At 37.0% G+C, this 12,041-nt stretch overlaps 1 protein-coding gene across 1 annotated transcript in view; it reads right to left on the bottom strand.

Annotated features, from left to right (window-relative positions):
* Positions 1-12,041, bottom strand: part of CDC40 (cell division cycle 40) — a gene marked incomplete at its 5' end in the record, with an annotated part of 31,508 nt that overhangs the window by 11,472 nt on the left and 7,995 nt on the right. The window contains 6 exons of the mRNA XM_010286631.1: positions 618-663; positions 1,397-1,471; positions 3,049-3,188; positions 4,866-4,962; positions 5,581-5,720; positions 7,745-7,828. Of these exons, the coding sequence (XP_010284933.1) occupies positions 618-663; positions 1,397-1,471; positions 3,049-3,188; positions 4,866-4,962; positions 5,581-5,720; positions 7,745-7,828 (582 nt within the window). The remainder of the gene's footprint in view (positions 1-617; positions 664-1,396; positions 1,472-3,048; positions 3,189-4,865; positions 4,963-5,580; positions 5,721-7,744; positions 7,829-12,041) is intronic.

The raw sequence follows: 12,041 nt of genomic DNA, 5'->3' as shown, positions 1-12,041 counted from the left end.
AAGACTTCTTTGTTGTTACTCAACATATATTCACCTAGTGTTCTAGAAATGTTCCCATTTCAAAAGGAGAATCAGCTGATTTTGTTCTGCATTCAAGGCTGCTAGGAAGTTTGTATTTCTCTCTCTCTCAGCTATCTGCTTTAAAAGCACCTGTTACATGAACAAAGATGGCACCTGAACCTAAAAAAAAAAAAAAAAAAAAAAAAAATCCCATGCTTTTGCACTAGAAACTCAGACTTGAAGAAACCACCTAGGTAAGGTGGAATCATCAGACCATGAGATGCCCTCACTGCATAAATAGAGAGGGCTGCTGTTATCAACACGAAGATAGGGCAATTTAATTTTACACTTCTGCCTTTGGAAAGGAGTCTTGCATAACACATTGATGACTGCAATGCACTAATGTTTTGTTATACATCAACATTAAATTGCTTGGAATAATGACAAAGTTTCATTAAAATCTTGCACCTTTTTCAATTCTTATTGCCAGATCATACTGAATACCATTTGCATTGGATGCCTACAGGTCCTCTCTGTGATAAATTAATAAGCTAACCTAAATCATATCCTTCCATGAAGTTTTAAATATACATCAGATTACAGAAAAAGACTATTACCAATAAATGTTCGTAGACATCTTCGATCACCATATACTTCCCATAGCTTTGGAAAAAAAAAAAAGGGATGGGGAGAAAAGATGTCAATTGTTAAACAATAATGATGCTGAAATTAAATGCAAACATATATGGCAACATCTTTCAAGAAATTAATTACAAACATGACATCTACTGATTAATCACAACTACCTACCCAGGAATTCGCAAGAATGCTTTGTCACCTTCTTGTTAGCAAAACCCCCTTAAAATAACTAAAACCCCTATACCATATTCCAACTTTAAAGCCCTAAGGTTTGGCTAGTAAAAAAAAAAAAGGCAACAAAAAACAACAACTTTCCAATATGATGCATAACAGACTAAATGTAGGTTAGCTGAAGACCACAAATGCCTCAGTAAAACACTTCAGCAGAAACCTATTGCCACCTGTAAAACTAGACTTCATAGAAAATGAATGATTATAATAACAAAGGCAATAACCTGAGGAACTTGTGACCTTCTAAATGCTATTACTAGATTAACACTGTTCTAACACCCACAGTCCTTCACATTATTTTTTTGTTCCAAATATTTTGTAATTTAAAAATTTAACGAGAAAAACAAAGTAACCCAGGCAAAAGGTATTTGGTAGAAGTACCAAATGTTTAAGTATTCTAAAATGCATTGTCTGTATTCAATGATGATATAAAATATATACATATATTTTATATAAAAATAAAACAAACAAACAACACCCCCCCCAGCAACAACAACAAAAAAAACAAAACAGAAAAATAACTCACCTTAATTTTGCAATCCATAGAGCAAGACAACAGGATATGCCCAGAGAGAGGAAACAATCTAACTGCACTGACACCCTATAAATAAGGACATAATTAAAAAGTAAGTGGAGCATCTAGGTATTTCCTCAGTTCACTTGTCCTCTTTTCTAAGCAAAAAGCAAAAGCTTATCTTCATAAAATATACAGATGCTGTATCTTGAAAAGAAATAACCTACTCACATTCTACTTTAGAAATAGTGATGTGTTTTGAACAACTGTTACTGGCAACAAATTGATTCACTTCACCAGCTGTACATACACCCTCCTTCAACACTCACACTATTACTGTGGTAAATGGCAAAGAAATACAAATTGTGGGTTTGGGCAACTGTTTCTGTATAACAAGTCTTTTCAGGTGGGGCAGGTGATGAAGCTCCATTTCTTATATATACTACCAGTGACTTCTACCCACTGAGCTCAGATTCCCCGGGCACACCACTTTCCCATCTATCTGTATTTCAGGTACTCCTTGCAGAGGAAGTCCAAAGAACCGCCAAGCACTCATGGTTTGATGTCCCTTCTTTGCATGTCATGTCAATTACTCCATTCATATTCCATCCAGTTCCTCCCACCCCTGGTTGGAGCTGGGTGCTTTATTCTCCCTATTATTGTCTATTATTTCCCCTAGCTTTTCCAGATTTGTCAGCCTATCTTTCTTTTGCTTCTCTCATCGATATCGTTATTCATGTCTTGTTTGAAGGGAGAGGCTACTTTATGCATCAGTCCGTTCTAATAGGATAATAGGCAGAGGAGTGACTAGAGCTTTGAAGAGGAGATGTTATTCTGGAAAGCACTGATAGTCGCAGCTACAAGCTCTTTGATGTAGCAATCATTAAAGAATAGTTCAGAGCTGTGACTCAACTCAAAAAGTGTAAAAGCTAAAAGTGTTCCCTGTGTCCTCCTTTCTTCCATCTTTCAGATATCATTAAGATGCTGTCCATTGCAGCACAGCATATTCCCTCAAGCAATACTGAAAATTGGAGACAAAAGAAGCAGCAAACTGAGTATAGGCTTTACAAATCTGATCAGTGAAACACTTTTTAAATACCAAAATTATGTATATAGTTACAGGTTCTGGCACAAGAAGAAAGTGTAAATGTTAAGTAGCATCATCAAAGAAAACTCTTAACAAGGCAGACCACTCAAAGGTTAATAGCTGTATTTGTGAATCCTGTAATCCTGATGCATCATAATCACAAAACCTATGTAATTTATAAAAAGTTAGATATGAAATAGCCCTTAAGTACTTTTACTACAACAACAACAACAAAAAAAAAAGCGCATTTTCAGGGATCTCTAGAATTACCCTTACTCTTATTCATGTGGTAGTTTAGGAAATAACTTCAAATCCTACAGAAGTCACTGAATAATATTTGTCCCTTCAAAGGAGGTCAGGAAGTCACTATGTTCATGAAAAAGTATATGCAGGCATGCAACTGCACTTGAGCAGGCAAACACCTTGTGTGACCATGTAATGCAACCATTTACATGCATAATGTGGTAAAGATGAAAATACTCCTTCCTTCTACCGATACTTCAGTTTTATAGAAGTTACGAGCTTCAAACACAAAGTGAAGTTTTTATGATGCACACTCACAAGCACGACTTCCTACCTTCGTATGTCCAGACCACACATGGATTTGTTTCTTTGGAAGATAGCACTTCTCAGGTGGCACTGTAGAACGGAGATTAACTCCAACATCTTGAGGGACATGAAGATAAGATCTCCCCTGATAGTCATACATTTCCTTAACTGAAAAGGTAAACACAGAATTCTGGGAATCCAAAAGCCTGTATTTTAAGAGGCTGTAATGTTCGAAAGGCTCAACAGCCACACACAATTAAGGTTTCTCTCAACACAGCTGCTCTGCTGTGAAGGGGGGAGAGAAAAATACACTTCATAGGGTACAGATGTGGAATCTTATTTGACATCAGTTAAGCTCAAATTAAATCATTTCAGCAAAGTCTGCTTGGAATCTGATAATCTGAACATTAAAACAATCTCCCCTCTACACATCTTACTCATCATCAAACAGCAAGAGAGCTCCTCCGGCCAACAAGGGTTTGTTTACACTAACTGTACACAAGTTATAATGTGCAACTCTAACCCCGGCGTTTGCTTGCAATTCACATTGCAGCCAGCTCTGGGCTGTGTCAGTCACGTCAATAGAATTACAAATCAGAGAAAAAAGATCCATTTGCCCAGTGTGAACCAATATTGGTCATCAGTAGCCAACACCTGCTCTTTTAATGGGATTTAAGAAGTGACTGGACAGCCAGACATGCAGGGATGCACTGTACATGGAAATAGGTATTTCAGAGCAGACTTGTGTTGGATAGCCATGACATTAAGTTGTGCACTGATTAAATTAATTTCTCAGTTTCTTGGATATTGTTATGGCAGTTTTGGTTGTACAAGTGACCTCCTGCAATGTTTACGCATGTCTACAAAATGGCATATTTCTGGAATGTTTGTGTTTGAGAAGATTAAAGTTTATCTTGTAAGGTCTCTCACTGTGAAACTTCAGGTAGAGACCATGAAAAGTTGGATAAAAAAAAATATTCTATAGGAGGCTCAATGGCTAAAATTTCAGGTTTGTTATGCTTGTCACTATTCAATAAATATTGTCACGATCTACTAAATATAAACAGAATGAAGTACTGATGTCAGCAACACATATCTCATAGCCACTCCTTCTTTAATTCATGTAAGAAAGGATGATCCAAGCTTCAGTGTGTGAGCCTGGCTGTAGAAAGTAGTAAACAGAGAGAGATTTGGTTTACCTAACTACCTCTGCCAAGCAATACAAGGCAGGACTGTTTTGCATGCAGAGAACTGAATTAATAATTTCCGAAAATCACTTAATTTTACTTACTTACCAAACCATTTTCTTTGAAGGTACGACATGCAATAGGCTTCCATAGGGTGATTATTTGATACACAATAACTCATAGTATGACAGCAAGAACATTTACATTAAGAATTGAGGAAGTATAAAGTCCAAGTGATTTTCTAAATTGTATGTAAGCCATAACTCAAAGCACTCCTTGCTAATGAAAGTACTGACACATAAAACTGCAGTAATTCTGAAGCTGAAACTAAGCCAAACTCATAACTTTAAAATGTTTGCTCTGTAAAGTAGGAAAGGGGTATGTATGTCTAGTACCATTAAAAATAAATAAATAAAACTGGTACCCTGAAACGTGTCATTTCCATGCTGCTCTTCAAAGTATGAAGTGGAATTAGTCCAAGTTTATCTCTTTCACTGTCCTTTATGCTTATGCCTGTGAGCGTTGTTATCTCCACTACAGAAACATCAAGGTGCCTCAGCAGTTTTGCTGAGGCTGTCTGCCATCCTTACTAATTAATATAGCAGGCAAGAAAACAGAGTGAGCAAGAAAATGAGAACAGGCAGGAAGATGCCATTACCATGTAATATAGTCTTCTCCTCTCCAGGTTTATCATCTTCTACTTTTCCTCTCTTCTGCCTCTTAGCTGTTATTTCATCCAACTCCTTCTGTTCTTCCTGAAAAAATAAAACATGATCTTGAGTTTTAAAAATTCAGTGTTCAGAATCACAAAACAAAAATCCAGAACTGCACTACTGTTTACTTACTATTAAGAACACATTTATTTGCTAAATAAGATTAGAAATACTCTAAGCATCAAGAAAAATAGTAACTTTATCAAAATCAGGATAACTTAAAAAGCTACGTATACTGAAAAGAATTAAATATTATCTTTCTATTCATGGACTACAGCTAAGCATCACTGACTGAACAAGAAGGATGTTTGTTGGTTGAAGAGGGATTTTTGGGGGGATTGTTTTTCTGTGGTTTTTTTCTTCTTTAAACAAGTTTTACTTTCAGTTCATTTCAAGCTGCTTCTGTTTATAAACACCTTTTAATCAGACTCTACACACTACACACAGATACAATTAATTTTATTTCCAAACAGTCTTGCAAATAATTGAATGCAGAATATTCGGAATACCTTGTTTGGACATATCACCTGAAAAGTTTCTATGACCCTGAAGCATAGCATGGATCGTCAGCACGGAAGAACTACTAGTGCAGCTCCATCTTTGTTAAAACCACTGCAATGTATTAACAATTTGTATCTATTGTGTTAAAGTAGTACTTACTTCTGATGGCTTGGCTACTTCTTTTTCATCAACATACTTTGCCCATGGTCCCAGAAAACCATCAATATTAGAGGCATCATTCTCCTTGAATTTCTTCCTTTTTTCAATTTTCCTTTGTCCTGTTTCAAACACTGTTAAACCTGAAGAAAGAAACGGTACACTGCCTAGCTGCTAACACAGAATACATCATCATCGGTCATATCATAGTCAGTTTAAAAGAAAAAACTACCACCACCACTCCTTCCAATCTACACAGCAAAATGGAAAAAGCATTTGAGCAAAACTGGCCAAAGCATTGCTAACTTTTCGAACTATGAACACTGTTAACTATGTACAGTAACAGAGGAACCATGGTTTGTTAAGAGTATTTAACCATGCATGTACCCATGCATTTTTAACAATAAGTCTGCAGACTGTATGAATACATCAATTTTCATACTTTCAATAGCGCACTGTTTGAAAGAGTAGAGTCCTAACAATTGGCTTCTGATCCCCCTCACCTCTAGTTTCTTAAAAAAATCCACCCCAAAATCAAAATAAGACAAGTGTCCCAAAACCCCAACCACAACTGCATATTTTAATTTAGGAAAAAAAAAAAAAATCATAGCATCATAGAACAGTTTGGGCTGGAACGGACCTTTGAAGGCCATCTAGTCCAACCTCCTGCAATAAGCAGGAATATCTGCTACTAGACCACGTTGCTCAGAGCCCTGTCCAACCTGACCTGGAATGTTTCCAGGAATGGGGCAGCTACGACCTCTCTGGGCGTCCTGGGCCAGGGTTTCATCACCCTCATTGTGAAAAACTTCTTCCTTCTATCTAGTCTAAATCTGCCCTCATTTAGTTTAAAACCATTACCCCTTGTCCTGTCGCAACAGGCCCTGCTTAAAAGTCTGTTCCCATTGACACGGTCATCTACCTCCAACCACTACCTTGCACTTTCATATAAATGCTAGCTTTTCACAGATGCTGTGCCCTCAGAATTTCATTTGTGAAAACCATTAAACAATATAGATATGGGATGAAAAAAAAATTGAAGTTAAAAGATGTTAAAGTTATGACAAGAGTTTTTCAAAAAGTTGTATATACAATTATATGCAATTTTCAAACAATGTTTACCTATAGCATCAGTAATACTCACTCTTCTAGTGCAAAGGAGCCAAAAAGAGCTTTACATAAGCAAGGGGAAATAGACAATATAAAAATTTAAGTATTGAACATATGAAGGAACTGCACATAATGAAGAGTCTTCTTAAAATAAATTACTAAAATTCCATTATGAAAAGTTTTTTTTTATTATTTTTGAAATGATTTAATCTTAGCCACTTCTGTCTAATGTCTGTAGCTGCTATACCAAAATAAGTCTATTTTCTTTATCTTACTTTGGAAGGAAAAAATGAAATAACTTTGGATATATTCCATGGAAGGGGACACAAAACTAAAGAACCTTTTTATACACATGTGGATAAGATGTTAGAAAAAGACATGCAAGGGAAAGTATAACTGTAAAGTTTACACAGGTACAATTCTCCAATGCAAGTAAGTCACTTGGAGCGTTAAATATCTTGTATCGAAGTATTACTTACAAACCCCATGCCTCTGATAGTCAATCCTCCCAGCGGCACACTATGCCTTTACCATTTGGCAACCTTCCAGTGGTTTTTCTTTTCCAAATAACCCAAACAGCTTAACTCTGCTAAGCAGAGATAACATGCAATTCTCAACAGAATGCTAGAGGATGCATATGGAGTGATCAGTTTGCTACCGAGTAGGACAGTTAAGGCGATTAGCCCAACATCCAAGTATCCTAATGCAGATATACCACAGTTTTAGCTAAGACAGAATTTAAGAGGACCAAAAAGCTACATTTTCAAACATACAGATCAATTCTATTCATGTAATGGCACATGCTAGGTTCCAATTACAAATCACAATTTGAAATTTAACATAATGATAGCCTGAAATATTTGCTACTTCAGGAAAACAAAGACCCCCAATATCTCTCTCATATTTTTACATTACAATCGCAACACATCTTCATTTATTGTGTCTTTGGACATGGGTAAGTCCTTCCTTTGCCAATACCCATTCCATTTCTTAGTAAGGAAGAAACAGAAACAGTCATCAGTTGCAAGTCATTTATATGAGATTCTGAATTATTTACCTTGATTTTTTTCAGCTTCTTCTACAGAACCAATATATTTGGTAGCAACTTCAGGGTTATCTATAGAGGGATCTAATGCATAACCTACAACAAGAGGAAAAACAAAATACTGTTATGTCAAGTTTTTTAGTTTTGTACAACTTTTATTACTCTCTCTGCCCCCCTACATTCCATGATTTTTTCCCTGTTGGCTCTCAAGGAGGTAGGGATAGGCAAGGTTGACACTTTGAAATCCCATCCACTTTTCATTTGCCCTGGGTATTAGGATTACTACAAAGTATTACCATGAGGTCCTCGAGTATGCATTGCTGCCAGAATGCTTAAATTTGCACACTGCAAATAAATAGTAGAGTAGTCACAGGGAGCAAAGTCGCCGAATCTTTCTGGTGGGACCTCAGGAGGCCCCTGGCCCAACACCCTCCTCCAAGCGAGGTCAACACAGAATTCAAATGGTTTTCTGTAATGCAAACACTGGATTTTGAAATGCCATAGCAACCTCTTCCTGTTGTAACACGGCATAAGGAAAAGACTAGCTCAAAATCTTATGGTAGTGACATGTGATTTTAAACAGCTGCTGCTTTAGCTCAGGGCACTGTTCCCTGGTTTGCAAAGCCAGTAAGTCACGCTGAAACCAGCCCCCTTGCTGCTGCACACAGAGAGCCCTCCGGCTTAGCAGCAGCCTCTGGCTCTGCAGCCTCCTGCCCTGCCCACTACCTCCTCTGGGTCAGAGTGAGCGCTACGCAGGTCTGGCAGCCCTGGGGATGGTAGCAGCTGGAAGGAAGAGGAAGGAGATGGGGGGGAAAAATGAAAGCAAATCAACTTTTCTAGGGCTTTGTGCATATTCTGTCTCCTCACCAGAAATTATTTCATTCTCTGCCTGCCAGAGTCAGGAAAGCTTGTTCCCTCAACTTAAAAGCAGTTGCTTTAACTAATGTGGATGGTATCAGAGGCAGCAGCAATGGCCTTTAATTTTTGAAAGAATTAAGTATTCACATCTTAGTCTCCTCATTACAGCTATTGAGTCTTGTTAACAAAAACCAAACAAAAAACCTGCTGCATTTACTCTTATAAATACTTTATAAGATGTATCAGCATTTCATAGATATTCAGGATATTTACAATTTTTGATACTGAGGTTCTCATTTTGATACACATATCTTGGTCTTTCTCCATTTCTCCTGAAGTGGATTATTTGTCTTATTCTCATAAGATCATGCTAACTCATCTGCCTTCCAAGGAACAGCGCACTGAACAGTTACCTGACCACCACTTTTTTTTTTTTTTGGGAAAGACTGCACCCTGGTGGACATATCACCAATTTTTATTAAATATTATTCAAGTGACAAAACATCCCTTGAGGATGCAATGAGAATTTCTCCATATCAAGAAGGAAAAAAAAAGAAAAACAGAAGAAGCAATGAAGATATTAAACCACCAGCAAAAGCAATCACACCCACAAAATTCAAAGAAATGCTACAGCATACAATCTCTTATATTTTGTTGATTCACAGAGACAGTCATAAACAGTGCGAGATTACTCAGTCCACCCCAGAGACTAACAGCCCATAAAAGCACTTGGATGCATACAAGTTGAGAACCTGTCAACACTATCCCAAAAGCCAAGGGAGAGGATTTCCCCAACCACGTCTCAGACTACTGTCCTAGAAGATAGTCCCATTCATTTCTTTTTAGATACTGGAAAAAAAATTATTATTGAAATCAGTCGAAGAGCCATTCCAAGAACACAGCAAGCGTTCCCGTACAAATGGAGCAATCCACCTGCAGACCAACCCTGGAGCTTCAATCCTGGTAAGACCCAGTCATGAAACGACATATGCTCTGATGCTCTGTAAATAAGATATATAGAGAGAAATATATACCAATGCCCTCCTACAAAATATAAATTCCACTATAACCTTTTTTTGTTGTATGACTTAGGTATACCAGACAGTTATTAGGATTTACTTTCATGGACAACCAAATTGAGCAGACACTGCAATTAGATTTTTGCTAATTTAACTGCCTGCTTTTATTAAGCCACTATTTCAATGAGTTCTTTTCCAAGCTATAAGGTTTCTGTTAGAGAGATATTACTTTGGACTTATGTCAAAATCAATACACTGGTTTACTTGTCCTCCAACTGTATTGACACAGTCTCTGGGACTCTATTTGCTCGGTACTCATAAAAGAGGGACAGTATTCTAATGAATAGGGCCCCTGGGCCAAGCACAGCTTCCCATGGAAGTGAAGACTTCTTATAGCCGGGTTGAATTTGGTCCAGCATCATTCTCACAGAAAAGCTCTGAACAATTTCTACTTTCTTGTGGATACGTGAAAAAGAATCTCTTCTTTCTGGCTGGGACTCCTAAATGCAGCTGCAAAAGACAGCTTGCTTTTATCCTACACAGCTGGTATGCCATATAATGTGCCCTGACTCCTACGTCTCCTTCAGTTTTATTTAGTTAGATACTTCATGCTATGTTTTAGCAAGGAAAGGTACAATTCCACCTACGTTCATAATTCCAGTGCACCTGAAAATGCCTGGTTGAATAATCAGACTTCGATGAGCATTCCAGGAAGACAGCTAATTAAAGTATGTTTACACCATACTGTGCAATGCAGCGTACAGAGACCCAAGGTAGCTCAGGTATGCGGAAAAATACAGCTGGACTAAACCACTTTGACTGCACTGGCCTCTCCACAGCATCAAAGTAATCAGAGAATAAAGTGCCTACAATTGTAAGAGGTAATAGTGACTCTAGGTGTTGCATGTAACATGAGTAGATGAAAAAAATCAGTAGTGTTATTTCCAAGTCAGAGTCATTTTAAGCTCTTAAAATATCAGTCTTATTGATGAAGTAATCCTATTATAACCAAGTTACTGAATACTCATAAAGAGCTTTGAGATTCATGGACAGAAGACTGTTTCTTATTAAATAAGACATTAATACCTTGTGAAGGAGAGATTTTAAAATACTAGATGCTGCATGAATGAAGCGGTTCACTTCTAGGATGAGTACTGATGCTGAAATAGCTATGAAACGATTTTTCTACCATATTCATGAACAGTTTGTGTGCAGCATGTAAAAAATAACCCATAATTTCGCTTCACACTGAAAACCTATATATGCCCACATAGTTAAGGAGAGTATATTGCCTTTTTTTAACAGCTCAAAAGGGAATTTTCAAGAGAGAGACTGCTTCTGCTGAGGGTGCAGACACAGAAGAATAAACAAATGTTCATATTGTAGGACTTCCTAGTCATTTTAGCCATGCTCCAAGGACTATAATATTGGAAAAATAATGCTAGTTAAGCTTTTGGCCATTTACATCATAACAGCTTGTGAAGAGAAACTTATTTTTCCAGAAAGAAAGCCTTCTCTTTAATAGCTGAAATTATATAAGAAGATTGCCTTACATCAATGGATTCAAAATAGGGTAGATTACCTATGACTGCACACAGAAAACTAGTTACCAATTAAAAAAAGTCAGACTCTCACAGAGCAGTTATTAATGGCTTTCCATCAAAATGGGAGAGGATCTTATACAATATTATAAAATGGCCTGCCTGGACTATTTTATCCAATGTTTTTATGAATTATGCCACCAGCAAAGTATCACATACCTGTAAAACCTGCATCCAACACCAAAGACAAATGTGAAATATTTCACTTCAGCAAAGACATGCTGAATGACAAATACCAAAAAAAAGAAAATAACTGATTAGGTACAGGGGAGGAAAAAAAAAATACAGGCTGTGAGGGTAGTGGTGTAGATACACTTAACAAGTCTATCTGACTCCAATGAGGAAAAAAACACAACAAAACAACAACAACAACAAAAAATCTGAGATTTATCACAAAGGAAAAACTATATAAAGCATGGAACAGCACTGGGAAGGCCTAATCTAGAGTGTTGTGTCCAGTTTTAAGCAATGTATTTTAAAGAAAAATTTAGATAAAAATTGAGACTAACAAGAATGATAAAATGTTGGGGGTGGGCGGGAGGCCTAGAAAAGATTGAAAAAACATGCTTGTCAGTCTAAAGAGAGATGAAGGACAGAAGGTGAAAAACTGATGGATCTAAAGGTAGTTTCAATATGCGAAACATTAGAGATGACAATGACCCATGGCTTGATAGGGCTGCTGAAGGGAATATAAGAAATAGTTTAAATTTGCAGCACAGAAGGTTCAGAGTGGTATCAATAAAATCTCAACTGTCACACTTGTTAAAAAACTACAACCATATTTATATGTTTATGCAGATTTTAAAACCATGCAAAATAGTATAAAGACAG

This window comes from Phaethon lepturus, unplaced genomic scaffold (assembly GCF_000687285.1).
Source record: "Phaethon lepturus isolate BGI_N335 unplaced genomic scaffold, ASM68728v1 scaffold45744, whole genome shotgun sequence".
NCBI classification, from domain to species: domain Eukaryota; kingdom Metazoa; phylum Chordata; class Aves; order Phaethontiformes; family Phaethontidae; genus Phaethon; species Phaethon lepturus.
The sequence above is the reverse complement of the archived record's forward strand: the minus strand, read 5'-3'. Positions and strand labels throughout refer to the sequence as shown.